General features: G+C 43.2%; 1 protein-coding gene across 4 annotated transcripts in view; it reads right to left on the minus strand.

Moving 5' to 3' along the window:
* Positions 1-21,786, minus strand: part of CAMK2A (calcium/calmodulin dependent protein kinase II alpha) — a gene marked incomplete at its 3' end in the record, with an annotated part of 118,756 nt that overhangs the window by 54,430 nt on the left and 42,540 nt on the right. For all 4 annotated transcript variants that reach the window (XR_013836517.1, XR_013836518.1, XM_079968259.1 and 1 more), the window contains exon 3: positions 15,208-15,267. Coding sequence is in view for 2 of the 4 variants with exons in the window: in XM_079968259.1 (XP_079824385.1) it covers positions 15,208-15,267 (60 nt within the window). The remainder of the gene's footprint in view (positions 1-15,207; positions 15,268-21,786) is intronic.

The raw sequence follows: 21,786 nt of genomic DNA on the forward strand, positions 1-21,786 counted from the left end.
TCATTCGGCGCATAAATTCCTAATATTAAAAACTTTTCTCCTTGGACCTGTATTTCAATTGCCAAAATTCTTCCTTGCTCGTCTTTAAATAAGAGTTTTGGTGACAGGCTCTCCTTTGCATAAATCACCACTCCTCTTTTCTTAACTTTGTCCGATGAAATAAATTCTTGGCCTAGTCTTTTATTAATTAACACTTTTCTATGAAGCCTAGTCACATGTGTTTCCTGCGAGCAAATAATGTCCAATTGTTCTTTTTTCAATATATGAAAAATTCTTCTTCTTTTTTCTGGGGAATTTCCGCCATTTATATTCCAACTAAGAAGCTGCAGAGACATCCTGGATCAGTCTGTTAGTCCTGTGGTGGCATCTCTTTCTTTTGGTCCTCTGGTCCCGAGGGTGTAGGTGCAGGTGTAGGTATAGGTGGAGGTGGTGGCCAAGATCCTGTTGTTCCTTTCTGTAGGTCCTCTTCGTGGTCGTTCAAAAACTTTTGTTGATCCTCTGCTGTTTTGATTTTAACTTTCTTTCCTTTGAAGTTGAAGGATAGTCCTTGAGGGAACTCCCACCTAAAGGGAATTGAGTTGCTTCTCAGTAGTCTTGTTAATTCTATATAAGTATCTCTAAGGTCCAAAAGTTGTTTCGGGATGTCTTTGTAGATTTCTGCCTTGATGCCTTGAATAACAAGTGATTTTCCAAAATGAAGGCCTAGTATTTTATCTCTCTCTTGCTTAGATCTCAAGATGATCAGACAGTCTCTGGATCTGTCCTTCCTCACCACTCTTCCCAATCTAAAAGCAGTTACAATTTTAAAGTCCTTATCTTCTTCTATACCCCAGAACTTTGTAATTTCTGATGTCAAATAACCAATCAGATCTTCCTGTTCAAGTTCTGGGATAGCTCTCAACCTAAGATTATTTTCCCTATTCTTCAGTTCCGTCATAGCCAGGTAGGCCTGCTGTTCCTTGATCTGTTTGTGCAAGGGCTTTACCTCCACTTTTAATGCGTCAACTTTCTGATTGGCTGCCTCTGCTTTCTGATTGGCTTCCTCAGCCAATTTACGGTTTTCCACAGTTGCTTCCTGAATATTCCCAATTGCTTGTGTGTGTTGAGCAACTTGATCAGTCAGTTTGCTAATAGTGGCTGTTGCTTGGTCAATTTTGGACGAATGCTCATCCGCCTTTTTATTTAAAATTGTCAGTTGTTCCAAAATTTGATTTAAAACTGTTTCAGATTCTCCAGATGCCATATCCTTTGGTGCAGTTTGCGCAACTACCTCTTCTTGTACTAGAACAGCTGGGACAGAAGATCTGCGTGGCTGAGAAGTCAAAGTTGTTTGTACTAGTTGTTTAGCTTTCGTTTTAGCCAATCTTGCTTTCCCTGTGCCACTCATTCCAATCCTGACTACGTGCCAAGGTTAAATTGTATACAGTCCCGTGGGAAAGACAGTTCCAAAGAGTAAACAACAAGGCAGCAAAGAGTCAAAACAAAATACAGTTCCCAGAAAATTATAAATCCAAAGTCCTCTAGGGGGAGTACATTTCTACTTCAGCAGAAAGAAAGGACTGTTCCGCCATTAAAATCCCAGCAGTTAAAAACAGATTTAAAGAGAGCCTTCAAATTCCTTTTGGTTTGCAGAGCTTCCTCAATGTTAAAACAAAGTCTTTGAAGATGTGCAAGATACAGTTCCCCAGTTTGTAACTAAACTGTAGCGCTCAAATGTAGCACTTTCAGAATTAAAAACATTTCAGCAATTTGACAGCTCTTTGTTGCCCCGGCAGTCCGTGACTTTGGGCTTCTCAGTTTATGAATCCACAAAGGAGAGGAAAGGTCCAATCAAAAGCCAGCAAAATTAAAGCAAAATTGTCTCTTTTCAATTATTATTAAAAACAAAGTTCAATTATTGCGCGAAAATCCACGCTTTTTACAGCCCTTTTTGAATGCTTCCAGCTTGTCAAAGTCTTTGCTTTGATCCTTTAAGCACAGTTAGGAGACGGACTTCCTGGTTACGTCTCCCGCTTTTAGCCGAATTTCAATCACTTTAGTCCCAAATTTTTAGGATCCCCTACTCACGGGTTTGTAGTTTGAAGTCTGATGTTCCAGGAAAAAAGGTCGGCGCTCATCGGCAGCAGCCGCACGGCTTCACTCCCGCAGAAAGAGCGATGAACTCACAGCACCGCTCCCCCTTCCACGCTCCGGAGCCCCTTACGGGGTTCCTTCCTCGTTTCTGGGGGGGCTTCTGGTGCCCGCCGAGTCCCACGGCCACAGGCTCACTCTGCCTGTGGTTTTTCTTAGTGGGTCTCCGCTTTGCCGTAGCGGACGACCCTTTTCTGCTGGGCCCCTCTTCACAGCGCGAAGAGGACCGCCATTGCCGTTTCGCGCCGCCTCCGGAAGTCGGATTCTTATCTCATTATACATGATAAAGCTATTTTTAGCCATCTCACCCCTTGCTTTTTCCTGTAAGACCAATTGCAGTTGTTAACAGTCGTCAACAGGTTAACCACACCTATCAGCCAATCACCCATTCCCACCACCCTTCTGAGTAATACCCCTCCCCACTATATATAAGGGTCTGGTGACTTCTGTTTCAGTGTATCTGAAGAACTGTGCATACACACCAAAGCTCATACCAATAACAAACTTAGTTGGTCTCTAAAGTGCTACTGGAAGGATTTTTTTTTTTTTTTTTTTTTTACTACGGCAGACCAAAACGGCTACCTTCTAGATAAGAAGAAGGGCCCTGTTGGACCTGCCTAAAGGCCTACCCAGTCCAAAATTCTGTTCTCACGCTGTGGTAAACCACTGAAAGCAGAACAACACTCCCCAAACAGTATTTAGAGGCATACTGCCTCTAGCAGTGGTCATAGAACATAGGCATTGTTGACTAGTGGCTATTGGTAGCTTTACCCACCATGTATTTGTCTAATCCCCTTTTTAAAGCCTCCCAAGTTGGTGGTCATCACTACCTCTTGTGGGAGCAAGTTCCATAGTTTATGCTCTGTGCATGTCAGGTGCCCCCTTAAGTGGCCTGCTGCTTTCAGTTGCGGTGGACCATGCTGTGCCAGTCCAGCTGACTTCTGTATGTGGAAGGGAGTGTGTGTGAAAGGGAGTGGCATCATCTGTGCTGTGCCTCACACGGCAAAATGTATTGAACTGACTCTAGTTACTTCCTTACTTTTGGCTCAAGGGCTGTGGAATTATATCCGTGAAATGAAGTATGCTCTGTGAGTGCTTGGCCTGGGATAAGGCTCCTTTCGGGTCCCCAGCAAAGAGGCTGAGCTGTTCCTTCATGCTAACAGCAATGTACCCTACAAGCAGCTGCTTACTCACCAGGCAATGTCAAAGTCCTTCCTCCTCCTCCATCCCAATTTGCCACAAGAATTAGAAAGGAAACAGTGGGGGGGGGGGGCTGACAGTGAGAGAGAAGGGCACCAGAAGCTGTCTCTACATAGATTCGGTTTGTTATGCTCTCTTGAAGGACCAAATGGTTCCATAATTGGATTTCACACCTCAATAAATTAATGCCAGCTATTCCATTCAAGTGATGTTGGTTAAATCAGATTGGTTAATTGAACACTAAAGGAAGAGAAGGATCCCGCCCCTAAAAATGACCAAGTTGGGTGTTCTAAGCACATCAGGGTGAGCTGAGACAGCATACACATATCTGTACACAAGACACAGTAAAGGTAAAGGTACACCTGACCATTGGGTCCAGTCGCAGACAACTCTGGGGTTGCACACTCATCTTGCTCTATAGGCCGAGGGAGCCAGCGTTTGTCCTCAGACAGCTTCCGGGTCATGTGGCCAGCATGACTAAGCCGCTTCTGGCGAACCAGAGCAGCGCACAGAAACGCCATTTACCTTCCCACCAGATCAGTACCTATTTATCTACTTGCACTTTGAACTGCTAGGTGGGCAGGAGCTGGGACCGAAAAACAGGAGCTCACCTCGTGACACAGAGGTGCTATCCCCACCCACTTTACAACCTTAAGTGGCATCCTTTGTAGAAACCAGACTTTGTTCCACCAGGTGACTTTGACTCCTGACCTCTCTCTCTAATTCTAGGCTATCTATTCCACCCATTCAGCCCTGCAGAACTACTTCCCCTAAATTTCTCTGTCTCTTGATAATGCCTTACCTGCTCACTCTGATGATAATCTCTCTCCTGATTGCACTTAGTAAAATTCAGCCCTCCATCCAAAGACATGAATGTTCCTATATATGTGTCCATGGAAAAGGAGCAAGCAACTCTCACACTGTTACTTACCGTAATCGCCACCTAAGATCTCCTTTGGTTCACCTGGCCAAGTCTACCATCTTAGTCTTTCTCTTAATTGTATCTTCCCTAATCTCTTTGTCTGATTTCTCTCCCCAGTATTTGATCTGGGCTAGGAGAAAAGTGATAGCTGGGATAGAGCACAGCTGGGATAAAGTGAGGGAGGGTTGGATCGTTTAATTAAAATGTCTCCTAAGGCAGCTTACAAAAACAATGAACCAGTTGAGCACCATAAAACATCAGGCAATGGCACAGTGTCCTCCAATAGATCTTAGAAGGCCAAGCCAAAGGCCAGCTTACAAGGTACCAGTGGCTTGTGGTGAAATTTTTCATAGAGGTACCAGCTTGTGAGAACAATGGGGGGCAGTGTTGCAAGCATGAGCATTGTGCCTCCCTCCCTAAGCCAGGCAAAAGGTTCCTAGGCTTTGGGAAGGAGAAGCCAGGTCTCTGACATGATACTGGGGCCCTCCTGCTTCCTTCCCAAAGCCAGGTGGGTTTTGGGAAGGTGTTGGGAGGGCTCTTGGACCCATCAGAGCATCACACCTCCTTCCCTGAGCTGGACAGAAGCTTCCCAGGCTTTGGGAGGGAGGGGAACATTTGGGGCACTAGCCTAGTCCCCCAGTCCACTGATTGCATGCCACTGAGTCCAACCATGGTTGTTCTGAGGGGGTTCCCAGCAACAGAATGGACCTGCCTGCCTTTTGCTTTGCTCTTTGCTCCTTGTTTTGTTTTCTCATCCTGCCTGTAAATAAAATGTTTCTCAAGGAACAACCTTTGTATTCTTTGCCTTGTCTGAACCCTAAAAGAACCTCTGCTCTTGGCAGAACATTCACATGCAGAAGGTTCCATGTTTGATCCCTGAGATCTCCAGGTTGGACTGTATGCATAGGAAGCTGCCTTGTACGGAGTCAGACAATTGGTCTACCTAGCTATCACACAGGCAGTGGCTTTCCTGTGTTTCAGGCAGGAGACCTTCCCAGCCCTCCCTGGAAATGCTGTAGTCCAGAACAGGCAGCTGAATGATTGCATGGGCCATAGAGGCTTTGTTTCAGAAAAGGCAGACTTATGGGGATTTAATACTGCATAGCCTCTGTTAAGAGATTATTCAGACTCGTCCACCAACAGGCCCTGGGATCATGAGACTCCTTGAAGAGCTGTTCCAGTCAATAAAGAGTCGTTCTGGGGAAGAAAAACAAGGACTCTCTGCTTCTTGCTCTGCTCAGCCAGAACCTCCCACTCATTCCATCAGGAAGGGTCCAAATTGCTTCGCCTGCTTTCAGCTCTCCATCTTTCTAGAAGTCACAACATAAATGCAGTTGCATAAAAGGCATGCCTCTTTTATGAATAGCGAGCAACTGAATTATTCAATGAGCATGAAAAGGTTTGAATAGATGGATTGGAAAAGGCACACCAGACCTTCACTGTTGTAATTAGAGGCAGAGCAGAATAGAATGACTCCTTAACACGCAACACCACCGAAGCATAAAGGAGACCACTTTAGAGCGATGCCTTTTGACTCTAGAACTGACCACTTGGATTAAAGCAGAGCTGCTTTAAAGTGGGGGGGGGGATGCTAGGGGACCCATTCATCAATGACTACAGTCGATATTCAACCATAAATCCAAAACTAAGCTTAACTATGGGTGCAGGTGATGCTATACAAAATGCCTCTCTGAGCATTCAGAATCCAGCATCTGAACCAAGACTACATTATTCTCTCTCTCCCCTCAGCAACACTGTAAGGAAGATTAGCTAATTATGTGTTGAGTGAAGGAATTCAGCTGCAGGGAGGGAATAAGCCACCACAGTAAAGCTAGTTACAGAGCTGGATGCAACAGGCTAGGACAGGCTTCCTCCACCTTGGCCCTCCAGATGTTTTTTGGCCTACAACTCCCATGATCCCTAGCTAGCAAGACCAGTGGTCAGGGGTGATGGGAATTGTAGTCTCAAAACATCTGGAGGGCCGAGGTTGAGGAAGCCTGGGCTAGGACCTAGTCCTCCCTTCCACTCAAGACTGCTGCTTACCAACTTACAGCCTTGGGCAAGGAAGCTCTCCAGCATTCCTGTAGCAGGGAATTGTGAAAACACATAGGCTACTGGGGTAAGCTTTGCAGGACGCAAGGGATGTTGGGCCACAGTTAGGAGCCTATTTTGACCCCCTACTGCACTGACCAGGATGCATGAACATTACACAAGCATAAGACAGCAAACTGATTGATAACATTAATCTATTTTGCTATTATCATTTTACGTTTACTTATTTATGTAGTTTGAGAGGGACAAATCACTTCATAGAGTACCCCTCTTTTTATTATGTTTCAGACAGGGTGGAGTCAAAGTGATTGCCTTCCTCACAATTTTAAATAAAGTGAAGATTCAACACAGAGGACGTGTCTCGTAAACTAGGGTCAACCCAGCCCCAGAAGCCAGGGGTTCAGCCCTTTGCACATGGCTCTGTGCCACCACAGATATCACTCTGTTCCTCCTGGCAGCATCAATTCTCCTCTTTAATTTCAGCCTGCAGCATTTTGGTTCATTTTAGATCATCAGTAGATAATTACCCTGTTTGTGCTGCTTTCATTGGGAACTGTACTCCTGAGTTTCCAGGCAGCAGCGAACAGTGGGGGTGTGAAGGGAGGAGAGGAGAGAATGGCTTTCTGGGTATAAATAGCTACCAGATTGGTCTTGTTCAGTTATCTTGCTCTGTTAACACAATCCTGTCTGTTCCCACAGAGTAGCACTGCCACTCTATGCAGCTCACATCTGTGTCTCCAGGGAGAAGGGCAAAAAAGGAGCAGGGGGCAGAGTTGCCAGATGACCAGAGGGAACCGTGGCACGGCCTGTTCTTGTGCCTTTAACAGCAGCTTTGAAAATCAGCAAGTGAAGCTTTTTCAATATGGAGATGAAATGTAGGTTGCAGCCCTTATTTCCAAGGTGTGTGTGTGTGTGTGTGTGTGTGTGTGTGTGTATCTGTTAATTTCTGAAAATCAAGCTGCTGTTCAAAAGCAGTGTTACAGCGGCTCAGCTCGTTGAAAAGCTGGCAACCCTAATAGGGTATCAGATGGCTCAGCGAAAAGATTAGAGTTAATGATATATACCATACATTTGAAGCACACACACACACACACACACACACACACACCAAGAATCCTAAGAACTGTAGTTTACCCATTACAGAGCTACAGTTCCCAGCACCCTTAACAACTATAATTCCCAGGTGTGTGGGTGGGTGTGCTTTAATAGTGTTCTAAATGTATATGCAGCCTGTGACATTTGCATAAAAACAGGAAATGCAGAAGAAATAGCTTTCTTCCAGCCCTGCAGAACAAGCAGCATCCCTCTTCTAACATAAAATATTAAAGGTGTAGGGGACGACACAGGAGTCCTGTCACTCTCCTTTGCATCTGAGCACCCTAACAAAAGGGAAAGCTAATGCTGCGTGCAACAAAACAGACACAAAAATGAAAAACTGTGGTTTTCAAAGCAGGCCCACTGAAATTAATGGGTCCATCTTTGCCACGTCCATTAACTTCTATGGGTCTACTCTGAGTAAAAATGAAGAATGACCTACAAAAGAGCAATTTGGTATCTAATGATATTGAACACTCACTCCAATTAATCTTGGTTTTCATTTGTAAAAGGGTGTGCAGGTGCGTGTGAAGGTTTTATGGCTGCAGAGAAAATGCACACAATAAGAGCTATGTAAAGCAACTGAATGAGTCTGCAGAGTGTCACTCTCAATTGTCTTCAGAGGCATAAACTGCCTGTTCCTCTTCAGTGTGGGATTAACTCAAATGCCAGAGATGTGAATTCAGATGTCAGCAATGTTAACTATTCCATCCCTTTGAGAAAATAGGAAAGCCATGGCTGCAGCACTCCACAATTTATTGCAAGCTCGATTGCAAGCTGTGTGCAGCGATTCTCACAGAGGGAGTACATTTTGGAGTTGAAGAAAAGAAGGGACAGTACCAACAATTTTTCTCCAGCCCAGTCATCTCCTACCTTAGGGTAGTTCTGTAGGGCTGGGAGGAGTTTTGATTCAGTTTGCATTTAAAGGGAAAGCTACTTAATTCACACCTTCTAAAACAATGCGAGAGCTGAAACACAGTCATTCTCTGAAATTTGCACTTCTCCAAATGTTGCAGTGTAGTTCTCCAATCAATGTTTACCCAACAATATGCATACTATTGAGGAGGGGAAACATGCATTAAAATTAATAAAATGGATGGTACATGACCCCAGTTAAACTTGCCAAAATATACCATTTGTCTGATAATAAATGTTGGAAATGTAAAGAACACGAAGGAACATTCTTTCACCTCTGGTGGACTTGCCCTAGAGTGAAGGCCTTCTGGGAAATGATATATAATGAGTTGAAAAAGGTATTTAAGTATACCTTCACTAAGAAACCAGAGGCCTTCCTTCTGGGCATTGTCGGCCAGAAGGTGTTAAAGAAGGACCGAACATTTTTTATGTATGCAACAACGGCAGCAAGGATACTCATCGCTAAGAGCTGGAAAACTCAAGATCTACCCACACTGGAAGAGTGGCAGATGCAGCTGATGGACTATATGCAACTGGCCGAGATGACTGGCAGAATTCGAGACCTGGGAGAAGAGAGGGTTGAAGAAGACTGGAAGAAATTCAAGATTTATCTACAAAAGTATTGTAATTTGGTTGAATGCTAAGAAGGATGCTAGATCATAAATAATTGCCTACCATTGAATTAGATTTGAATTTGACGATAAGTGAGATTGAGGGAAACATAAAATTTTTGGAGATTAGATTAAATTAACTGAACAAGATTTAAGAACATAAATAAGATGATAAATTGCTGGAAAAAATTTATAATGATGTAAGTGGGAGTGGGAGACGCGAGGGAGTCCAAAGAAGTTCTGAAAAATGTCTTATGATCCATGTTATATTGTTTATTATTTTTGCATTTTGTATTTAAAAAATTTCAATAAATATTTATTAAAAAAAAAATTAATAAAATGCCTCGTATTAGGGGAAAACACTTGCACAAAAATGTTTTTTGTTAAGAGAAATTATTCTAATGGGGATTTTTTATTATAAAAATCACAAATTGCAGAAATGTAGAGAACTGAATGTGAGATTAGAAAAATTAAAATCTGGGAGAACTGAAATTGACAGATCTTGGTCTATCCTTGGTTCCTATATCACAGATGTTGCAGCTGATGGTGTATACAGCACATTGGAGTGCAACTGGCATCATATCCTGGATGTATGGATATGATTCTTCTGTGTGTATTGCTTCATGACACCCATGTAAATCACACACAAAGACACTGGGTAGTTTGGGAGACAGAGCCAAGGTGATCAAAGACAAACAGCATCAGATGCTGAAACCAATGCATTCGGGTGGGTGGGGGAACCTATGGCCCTTTAGATATTGTTGATCTTACAATAGCTCCAGCCACCATGGCCAACAGGCAGGGATGATGGGAGTTGTAGTCCAGCAACATGTAAAGGGCTACAAATCCCCTACCCTTGCATTAGGGTGACCCATTCCACCAATGTTTGTGGAACACCTTAGGATTGCTTGTGATTTACACACACACACACACACACACACACACACACACAAATATATTGTACTTTGTATCTAATGGTTTGAGTTCTGAAACTTTTGGCAAAAATGATGACCACCTGACCACAGAATAAAAGATCAGATATTGATTTGTTGTTCTTTTAGAAGTTTGCATTTTAATTGTGTGATAAAATCTATTTCGTGAATAGGGTTTCTGTTTTTCTTCCTATGTCTACATCTCTGTTTTAACAGCCTTCCACTCAGAAATGTATACATTTCTGTATACTGAGTTGCTGGGCAAATGAACAGCAGTATTGCTGGTAAAATAGGAGATGACCTTAAAAAACAAACCACCTGGTAGCACAATGTGTATTGAACAAACCAAAATAGCCTGGCAGAGATCTGAACTTGGTGCCAGATGGAGCCACGGCATTATTGTCAATGCTGTTTATTTTTAACTAATTTTATTGTATTGCTGAGATTTTTTAATGGTTGTTTTTAATTGCTGCTAGCTAGCCTGAGGCTTTTTATAAGCATGTGGTGACATATGCACTGAAGAAATAGACAAATTACATTTCTTTTCCATTAGAATGAGTTTTTCCACACTGGTGTCTACATTCAATTTAAACAGCATTGGTCTTGTTAGTGGGTAACATTATGCTAATAATAATAATAATAATAATAATAATAATAATAATATCTTCAAAAAGAAAAGAACATTGGGAGTAAAAGAGAAAAGAATCATTTCCTTTGTCGTCCCAGCACCTGATTCTTACCCCACATGCATCCCAAACTCCATTGTCTTCTTCTTATGTGGATTTTTATTTTTTAGCTCTAGAGAAGCAACCCTTCAGTTGGGGCAAGGAAAAGAAAAGGAGGGGGAAAGAGGAAAGGCCTCTGTTGTCATAGTAACAGCTTGGTCCAGCTCAGTCTGTGGTTCTGCCTGATGTAAAAGAGACCTGACGCTGCTGTGCAGGCATTTGCCCAAGACAGATTGAACCTGACAGGCTCTTTATGATCTGAAACATTTATAAAGCAGGGGCCATGTGTGTGAGCATGTGTGTGTGTGTAGAGAGAGAGAGAAGGAAGGGTGAGATGGAAATCAGAGCAGTGGCAACAGACTACTGTTACAGACAGAAAGAGGGCAAGAGGACCAGCCAAGGATGTTCAGCACATTCCACCAAAACATATTCTGCACTCAAGCTTCTGGATAAAGGATGGATCCTGCAAACAACTGTGGTGCATAAACCAAGTATTGTGCTTTGAGGCTGTGTTAAGATTCTGTGGTTTTTATCAGCTTATATGTAGATCTGTAAGCAACCCAGAGGACTTTTTTGTTCTTGGGTGGCCTGAAGTTGTAAGAAGTCAGTTTGTCAGTGAATAAAAGTGATCTGAAAAGTAAAGATGGAAAGCCTTGATGCACACAGCACATGGGGTTGCCAACTTTTTAAAACTAGCCCTAGTTCTATGCCCTTGATCTGTAGACATTAGCAAGTGCTTCCTTGCCATGAAAAATTCAAAAGCTTGTTGCTTATCAAGCAACTGTTAAAGGCACAAGAGGAGCCACTCGCACAAATCAAAATGATAGAGTGGGAAATACGGGGCAAGGTGATCCTGAAAATAAACTGGAGGGAATGGCTCATTTTAGTTATACATACTAATGCACAGATTATGGGAAACAAGCAAGGAGAATTTGAGCTCCTAATAAAGGACAGTATTACTGAAACACGGTGGGAGGTGAACCTGAAGCATTTCCTACTATAAAAAAAGTAAGTAACCCAAAAAGCTTCCCCTATTATGTCAAGCACCTGGAGGAGAAAGCATTTTTAAAAGCAGGTGATTTTAGTAGCAACTGGAAGTGAATATGCACGCCTCCATTTGTGGACTACAACCAACAATCTTTTTTGTTCTCATTGGATGTTAGGAGGTAGTCCAGGGTTGAAGAATCAGACTACTATGCAGTCTAAGCAGTATGTCTCGGGAGACAGTCTCACTGGGAATTATTCACAAGCAGTTGCACATAGAATAAACTGCAGCTTTGCTTCTCAAATTCAGCAGCCATTGAAAAATATTTAAAGGTGAGACTTACAGCTTGTGCCCCACTTGCTTTCATCCCCAGCTCCGAGCAAGCCATGCTTTCAAGGGCAGATCAACATCATCATCCTCATCATTAGGTGAAAGAGCCAGGTAAATCAGCATGATAAAGAGGTCCCATTCCTTCACCCCAAATCTTCATTGTGCTAACATCCATCTTATAAGTTAATTCTGGTCTATGTGTGCAATATCATCCTAAAGCACCAAAGCTTTATGCTAGGTGTGTTTAGCTTTTATGCAGCGTACAAAAGCCCGGCAGGTTCTCTGCAGCTGATACCGCTGCTTTGACTAATAGCCATCATATAATGGAAAGGTCTGTTAGCCAGGCCCGAATGCTCCCATTAGGTAGGTAGCTAATGTCAAGTCATGAACAACTCCAGCTCTAGGAGCACAGGAACATGACAGAGCAAATCAGCATCATGGCTTTGGCTTTTGAGGCTAATTCTCCCACCCTCTCTTCTAGCCTGCTTCTTTCATATGACACATATTCATCCAATTACTTCTCAGTGCTATGGATCAATGCGTCGAGAATAACTACTACTACCCACCTTCATCACTATTCTGTTCTGTGAGTGAGATTGGTTGGTTAAAGGAGAAGCTAGCCCCTACATGTTAGGAATCTGAACTTAATGCTTCTGAGAATTGTCTGTTTATTTATTAACATATATGAAATTTATTATAAAAACACAACTTTTAAAAAAATCATGCATAGAAGAAAATAAAACTCAACCAACACAGAAATAGTCATAGAAAACAAAACTGAAATCAATATTAGCCCCATTTAGGTACTATTCCAAACTGTACAGATTATTTAAAAAAAAATTCCTTTCAGTAGCACCATAGAGACCAACTAAGTTTGTTATCGGTATGAGCTTCCGTGTGCATGTGTGTGTGTATCTGAAGAAGTGTGCGTACACACGAAAGCTCATACCAATAACAAACTTAGTTGGTCTCTAAGGTGCTACTGGAAGGATTTAGTTTGTTTGTTTGTTTCGACTATGGCAGACCAACACGGCTACCTACCTGTGCAGATTCTTATTACTTTGTACCTTTTTACCCTCTTTTTTTGCCCAGCTATTTGATTTGATCCAATGCTAATTAAAGTCATTGGTTGGTTTTTCTTGCTTTTAGCAGCATTATAATTCAGCTCTTTGAGGTTTTCTGAGGGCATAAGGTAAAGGTAAAGGTACCCCTGCCTGTACGGGCCAGTCTTGACAGACTCTGGGGTTGTGCGCCCATCTCACTTAAGAGGCCAGGGGCCAGCGCTGTCCGGAGACACTTCCGGGTCACGTGGCCAGCGTGACATCGCTGCTCTGGCCAGAGCCAGAGCCAGAGCCAGAGCCGCACACGGAAACGCCGTTTACCTTCCCGCTGGTAAGCGGTCCCTATTTATCTACTTGCACCCGGAGGTGCTTTCGAACTGCTAGGTTGGCAGGCGCTGGGACCGAGCAGCGGGAGCGCACCCCGCCGCAGGGATTCGAACCGCCGACCTTTCGATCGGCAAGCCCTAGGCGCTGAGGCTTTAACCCACAGCGCCACCTGCGTCCCTCTGAGGGCATAGGGTTGCTTAATAAATATGCAGTTTTTATTAATTAATGGCAAAGGAACCAGATTCTTTTAAAGATACAGGAAGGTATTCAGCTACAGTATTTCATGAGCATAAGGATTTCTGCTTGCACAACAGAATTTCTTCCCTTCTCCTCCCCCCATGCATTTGCCTCCCCAGATCTGCTCCAGAGGGTTAGAACATATTTAGGGGAAGCAGAGGGAAAGAACATTTCGTTGCACAAGCAGGAATCCTTGCACTGGTGGAACAATCCCCTTAGCGCTACACTGAATACAACCCACACCTTCTGAGATTCTATATTTATTCAGAGCTTAAACCAGAATATCTTGTCATTAAGAAATACAATCCCCCCCCCACCTCCAGGTAGTGCTTTATTACTATTGGGTCTCCTATGTAGAACATGGCTGTATACATGGGATGCGCAGCTATTGAATACAGTATCTTTGGCATTGTTCGTAACAAGCAACATTAATCCCACAAGTCCAACATATGTCTGTTTCTTTTCCCCTCCTAATTTTCAATATGACACATTTTTTTCTATGTCCCCTGTGTCTGTGGACTTCTTTGGTGTACTACTGCAGTGCTTTAGCAATTGTCAAGTTATGGGAAGGGGAGAAGAGTTTAAAATCTGTATTCTTATTATTCTTTTTCTTCTTCTTTTAATGGTTTTGTTGATTTCTTTTCCCCATTGATGCCTTTGGCAACTCCCATCATCCGCAACTATCCGCTAAACTGGCTGAGGATAGTGAAAGTTGTAGTCCAACAATTTACGGGGACCCAAGGTTAAAGAACACGGCATAACATGAAGTACTTGCTGCCAACGTCATACTTAGGTCACCACAAGCATAACACTAAGTGGGAAAATCTGGATTGTATCCAATACTGATCCTGCTCAGAGCAGACCCCTTGAAGTTAACAGAAATGACAAACTTAGGTTTGCTAATTTCAGTGGTCTACTCTAATTAGAACTTAGTTGGTTACACCCCTCTGCATAGGAGCCAACTCCTAGGGGCCATGGGGGCTTCGGCCCAGCAATAAAATATTTGAGGGGACTGGGCCCCCCCAAAGGCGATGGTCATTGCCATTCAAATGGTGTGCATGCACTGCATCACGTGATTGATTATGTAGGGCAGGGCATACCTGGGCCACTGCAATATTTTATTCAAGTTGGCACCCCCGGCCCTCTGAACTGATGTTTGAAAGAAAGTCCCATAAACAGGAAAACAGTTCATACAGGCAGGGCTAGCATACGTGGGCCTACAGGCAGGTATCCTTGGGCACCTTCATAGGGCCCACTGCTGATGCCTACCACATCCCCAAGACCAAAAATATTGGCCACTGCAAACCGGATCTAGTCACTCTTTTAGTTTCCTGCAATACCCTGACCTGTCATTGATCTGGGGTTTTGTGGGACAACAAAAGGGGTTCTAGACCCAGCTGCACTGAGCTGGTATAAGAGACAGGCATGTCTGTTTACAGAGGAAGGGCCCACCAAATGACACTTTGCTCAGGGACCCCTCAAGCCTAGAGAGAGGCCTAGTCATCATCTTTCAGGACTGTACCACATCAGATTGAAAAGGGGGGTTCACATGATGGAATGCTGTTCCATACCAAAAAGTAAAATACAGGTGACCCTCAACTTTCATGGAGAAACACTGGAGTTGACACATTCCCATCAGATGAATGGACTCATTATCCCAAAGAGAAGTGAGAATTCTTCCCTACCTATATTAGGATGCTTCAGGAGACGGCAGATCCGAGCCTCTCGTTCCAGCTTCTGATGATCTGTAGGGAAAGATGGCAACAAATCAGTGTGTCTGAAAGAGCAGCATGCATGCTATCCTCAGCTGATTGTAGGCTAGTCATTAGCTCTTCATATTATTCCTCTGGGATTTATAGCATGCAATCCAGGCAGCAATAAGAACTTGGGATAATTTAACAAAAGTTATCTAAATATTCAGCTAAGGGGCAAGTACCTATAGAATTGCTGAGGCAAACTTTTCCAGCCGCTGTCAGAATTGTCAGCCTTTAACGTCCTTAAGAAATCTAAATCACCCACCCATCCACTTAGTGGCTATTCACCCAAAAGCCCTTCTATGACCAACCTGGAAATGATTATTCTGTCTGAAAATAAAATTACTTCCTTGAACTCTAGGAAAAAATGATATAGGAATGATTTCTTGGCAATATCCACAAGTACCTTGAAACTAAGCTAGAGCTGACAATCTCCTGTGTTATGTTCCACTTTTAAAAATTAATGCTAATTTATAATACGCTTCTGTTTGTGCCACTTCCCCAAGGGACAAGAAGTTCCAGGGACAGTGTCATAGTGCTTACTTCCTTTCAATGAGATTACACCTTTTGTAATATATGTTTATCTGCAACACACAAAAAAATGCAAGTAAGCAGTCAGGACAATGAGAATTGATAGTCATCAAAAAACAAATTATCCTCTGATTCTGCAGGTAGCTATAACCCCTTGCACCTCATAGAATTGTAGAGCTGAAGGAGACCCACAGAGTCACCTAGTCCAACCTCCTACAAAGCAGAAATCACAACCTCAAAGGTAAAGGTAAACAACCTCAAAGGCATGTCTTTAAAACACAAGTCAACCTAGCACTGGCTACTTTCAACTCACTCAGGATCAAGCCACACAAAAATCTGGAGTTATTTTGCATCATAGCAAGCAGGGCTCGCATCAATAGCAACAAGATTTTTAACAAAGGTGGGTGAGTGAGTGGAAATACCCACTGCACAACTTCATTTGCAGATAGTGGGGAAACCTTTTCTTTTGGCATTTAAATTTAAAAACAAGGGTCTCTTGGCCAAGACCGATTTTACAAATGTGAGTTCTTCCCTAGCAAGCTCACTGACTGCTGGTTGAATATAACGTCCTACAAACAAACAGCCTAAATGTCTAGCTCGGTTTTGTTCTGATGTAGCAGCCATGTGCCTCTTTATGTCCCCACCTCCCATTTTCCTTGCTCACCTTCCTAGTAACAAAGCGCCACTTGTCCCCTTTCTCTCAGCCTCTTTCTTGAGATAAACACACACAATTAGGTTTGTGTTGAAGTAAGATATGAGGAATCCAGCAGTGTGAACTTTCTGCTGCCTGTTCCCCATTGTGTTGCAAATGTGCCTCGGAGCTTGGGGACAACAGTCTCACACTCCGCCAGAGGTGCCAAACATCAAAAGCTTAACAAGCTCCAGCAGACCATGAATGGTTATGTATGTGCGAGCACAGCACTGATCTTTCACTGCTGTTTTCTTTTAGCCTGCCTATCCCAACAGGGCATATGGCAATAAGAAAAGCAAGCTTAATTCTTCCTTGGTGTTCTTTTGCCTCGTGGCAGCCTCTGAATTGTCAGATTCCCTCCCCACAGAGGGGCATCTAGCGTATCTGTTGTATACATTCCCCTGTACTCTGAAGACACACACAGGCCTCTGGCCTCTGACAATTTATATATTTTTGTAGGCTGGACCTCTTCTGTTTTTGTTTAACCTACACTGTGCTGCTTTTCTTTGGAATTACTTCCTTTGTTTTAAATAATACATACCCTCCAACATGATGTCCCTTTCCATCATCACCCTCACTTTATTATTTACACCCCACCCATCTGACTGGGTTGCCCCAGCTACTATGGCCTGCTTTCAACGTATATAAAAACATACTAGAAATTAAACATTTTAAAACTTCCCTATACAGGGCTGCCTTCAGATGTCTTGTAATCAGCATTCGAAACTCCCATTGTTCTAGGCGCATTTTGCTACAGGGAATTTCATAAAGGCAAGCAGTTTCTGAGCTCTGGGCACAATACAGCACATAAGATTTCAGATTAAAATTGCCACTGTTCCTAGGAGGTAAATCCCAACCAAGTTCAATGGGGCTTCCTCCCAACTAAAGCATGCATGGATTGGGGATCTGTAAACTTTTCTTTTCAACCCAACATTAAATGTTATTTTAATGTATGATGTGCTTTGAATTCAAAATATACTAGCCAGTTAGTTATGATGGTTTAAGCAGCACATGTTAAAGTGTTATCTACCTCAGACTCTCACAGTGATGCTTAAAATCAAAACAAACTTTGGAGTGGGATCACTGAACAACCCTTAAGTCTCAGGTTTGCAAACTGGACACTCAAGGTGGATGTCTCTGCCATCAGTTGTATAGGCCTTTAATATGTGTTAATTGTGGTGCCAAAAAGATATATTTATATGAAGGTAAGGAGGTGTAGGGAGAATCCAGGGCTTGTCTGCAGAGTGGAAGGAAAAGAGGACCTTTTTCTGCCTTCCCACTTTCAGCCACTCTCTGAAGACTGCAGAAGGGACCCTCTTAAGAATATTAGAGGGGTGGGCAGGGAAAAGACTAGACCACATGAAAAACGAGCATAAGATTTGAGCTGCAGTTCATTCATTTTCAGCTTTGTATTCATGTTATTAAAAAAAGTGCACTTAGACATTCCATTGTCGCGCCCATATCCTACATTTTAAGGTGCCATTTAGCTCCTAGCTTTCATATCTCAGTTTCTAACGCTGCTTCTAATGGCTGTGTAGTTACTTATCTCCTTGGCCTGGGGGTTACATAAATCAATAAATCCCAACATTTCTACAATGAAACTAGGGACATTCCTAAGGAAAAGCAGGACATTCTGGGATCAAACCAGAAACTGGGACATCTTCTGTAAATCCAGGACTGTCCTTGGAAAATAGGGACACTTGGTAGGGTCTAATTATATGGTATTGTTGGAACATGCCCTGGGGCCTTATGGGTGAAGGGCAGGTAAGAAATCTTATACAGTGGTACTTCTAGTTACGAACTTAATTCATTCCAGAGGTCCGTTCTTAATCTGAAACTGTTCTTAACTAGAGGCGTGCTTTCGCTAATGGAGCCTCTTGCTGCCACTGCGCCACCGGCACACAATTTCCATTCTCATCCTGGGGCAAAGTTCTCAACTTAAGGTAACTCTTCCCGGTTAGCGGAGTTTGTAACCTGAAGCGTTTGGAACCTGAGGCGTTTGTAACTCAAGGTACCACTGTAAATAAATCCACAAGAATCACTATGCAAGAATCACTATGCTTGCACAAACACATCTGAAAGAACATGAAGTTGTAGAACTTCACTGTTTTGACTATGCTCACCCTCGTGATACACCTCAGGAGCAAAAATTTATCGGCCTCACATCAGTAGTAAAAAGGATTGTGAGCAATCACCTTTCTGGCGGGAACTTGATGTTCCACAGAATTTGCTCCTTGAGCTTTGTGGCAGTCCCAGATTTGACTATCATAGGGCCCTCCCTACAAGGCACCTGTGCTTCTACCTTCTTCAGGAACAGTTTCCATTTATGACTATACAAAGCTGCTTTATACTGTAGAAAACCTAATTGACGGTTGTCAAACAGCAGGTTTTCCCAGAGAAAGCGGCAGGACAACAACAACAGCCTCTTGGACCTATGACTTGAAATCACTTGAAATCATGGGGCAAATGGGAGTGTGGATGGGCCCTAAGTTTCAACAGGGGATGAGGTCTAAGGGATTGAGCCAAAGGCTTGTTCTAAATCAAGAGAGAAGAAAGGTATCACAGTTGTTCTGGAGGACACTGCCTGCATAAGGGGGAAAGAGCAGAACTGAACAAGTTTGGATGATAGACATCCTTTAATTGGAGGTGCTGAAGCTTGAACCTTGAACTTTTATGGATGCAGATCATAAGCCCTACCACAAAGCTGTGGCTTTTAGCGACAAGGCTCACCCTCTGCAGCTGCGTAAGTAGGAAGGCGCTGTGAAAATGAAAAACAGCAGGATATAAAATGTGGTTCTTCACACAGAATTGACTTCGATCCTCTCCCTGGCACTGGCAATGATACTCCTAATTTGATTAAAGATTATATATCAGCCATGGGATCTCAGCACCAGCGTGAACCTTGCATTCTCAACAAAAAAAGGGTTAAAAGAGCTGCGCACAGATTCTCAGATATCTTCAACACTCTTGAGCCTTGTTAGCTGAACTAGCAATGGTTGTTTTCAAGAACATTGAAATATAGAATCTTGTATTTGTTTCTCTCCATTTTACAGTGTAGTGCTTTGTGCCCATCGCTCTACATTTTATTGGCTTCTTAGTACATAGAATGAATATCCTGGGAGCAGAGTGCTCCCCTTGCTAGCATTTATGAAAGTGTTTTATTGCACCAGGCACCAACAACTGAAGCAAGTGTTTCATCATCATTATTGGAACACAGCACAGCTCAGCCATTGCATTTAGTGGCTATTGAGAATGGAGCAGACCTTTTGCACTAGCCTCCCTGGCCACAGAGGGATTCCTGGATGCTGTAGCTTCTGGTAGTACTTTGAATGCAAGAAGGATTCCGCAGGCTAATGTCACTGAGTCTGACAGGCAGCTCTTCCTAATACAAAGCTAACATTTTCCCTAATTCGGCTCCACTGCATTTCTACTCATGCACCTGCCATGTAAAGCTTTGAATAATCCTTTTCAATCCTTGGCGTTTACATCTAGAGACTCATCATTGCAGCATTTTCTTGCTATGCTATGCTATGCAGACATAGACACAGCTCTTAATCTTTCCCACCTAAATCACCTCCTCCTCATTGAATTCATTGTTGTCTCTGCTTACAATTCCCTCCCATTGCTTTGTCTCTGATGCGTGCAGTGAGTGCGGGTGTGTGTGTGCAAGAAACAAAGGAGGCAAACCAACAAAAATGAACCAACAACAACAGTTTTCTTCTTCTCATGGGCACACTACACCTCTTCTTCTAATCTGCTTTCTGGAAAAAACACACTGGCTCTTAAGTTTTCAATATGTCCATACCATTGGTGCCACTAGCTGCCAAAGACTGCAGAGCCATCAATGGTCTAAGCCATTATAAGGCAGTCTTGTTCTCTGTGCTATAGTTCTGGCTGCAATTCCAGCAACGGCAGCCAATTATGTGGAACAAGAGCGAGGAAACACACATCGTAATGATGTCAGAATGTCGGGTTAACTGGACTAGACATTGCAGTGGGAAGTGGGGAGCTTCACGCAGGCTTCCCATTTCCAGCAAGAGCTCCTTGTTCCTTGCAAAGGGAAATAATCTTGACTTCATTGACTTCAATGGGATTTAAGCAGTTGAGGTGTCGCCACCATTCTCTGCATACTTCTGTCAGAGGAGGTACCATGAATTGAGTAAACATGCATATGACTATGCTGTATGCGTAGGATTGCAGCCTCAATCTAGAGGGGTAATAAACCTTTAATTCTATGATAAACTGGTTGAGGAGGCGCAGTGTCTATTTCTGCATACTTAATGGTACTGATTCAGTACTGAATTTGTACCGAAGATGCAACCGTACCAATTTGACAGGTCAAATGATATCTACCTTGGATTCCCTCCTCCCACACACATCTAATGATCTTGCTGATGCACAGCTCAATATTTTATTTGATCTGTGTACAACAGCCCAAGGACTGAACACCACGCCCTCCCCACCCAGCTCCCCTACTGTACTAGGCCTTCGGTACTCTTCACAATCCACAAACCCCAATCCTGGCTACCAAGGGCGCTGCTCTGCATTCTCCTCAAATGCTTTTTCCTGGCTGGAATGCCTAATCTTAAACTGGGATAATTCATCTTGTTGGCCTTGATGGAGGAGAAAAGATGTGAGTGCTGGTTAGTGGGTGAGCGTATGTAGAAACATCTGGCTTTTAGTGTTTCAAGGCAAAAGAGTGCCACCTTTTGCTCCACCCATTTTTGCCTCTGATCCCGCCCACCACGGGCACGAAGCCCTTGGAAGGTTGCCCTGTGATGAAATGCCATCCCTGAGACTGAAAGGACCCATGCATGTAGCACTAGGTCAACCTTGTAAATAAGTCCATTCAATCCCGCAGAAATTCCTACTAGCCTGCTTAGTGCTGTCAAAGGAACACAGAAGGGCTCCTGTACCCACTGCAATTTCTACACTGAGTGTGGAGAAGAGGGGCTTTCCCCTCCTTGGGCAATCCACTTGTTTTTTATGCAGGGCACAGAGGGGAGGCTGGGCTCTCCACTCATCCTCTGCCGACCCTCCATGCAATTCCTTGTTGCCAGCAGTGAGTGCTTAAATACAAGGTCGCATTTGATGCACATTTGTAGTACTTTTTTAAAAAAGAAATGAATAATCCCTAAGTGGTACATAAATACAAATTAAGTGTAGGTTCCTAAATTTCTCAAGTGGGTTCTGTCAGCTGCCAAGGAGGCAATCAGCTTGCTTATACCACTCACACTGTCCTGAGGAGAACACCTCTCACCTAGCGTAGGAACAAATGTTCCTCTTTT

This window comes from Podarcis cretensis (assembly GCF_951804945.1).
Source record: "Podarcis cretensis genome assembly, chromosome: 2".
NCBI classification, from domain to species: domain Eukaryota; kingdom Metazoa; phylum Chordata; class Lepidosauria; order Squamata; family Lacertidae; genus Podarcis; species Podarcis cretensis.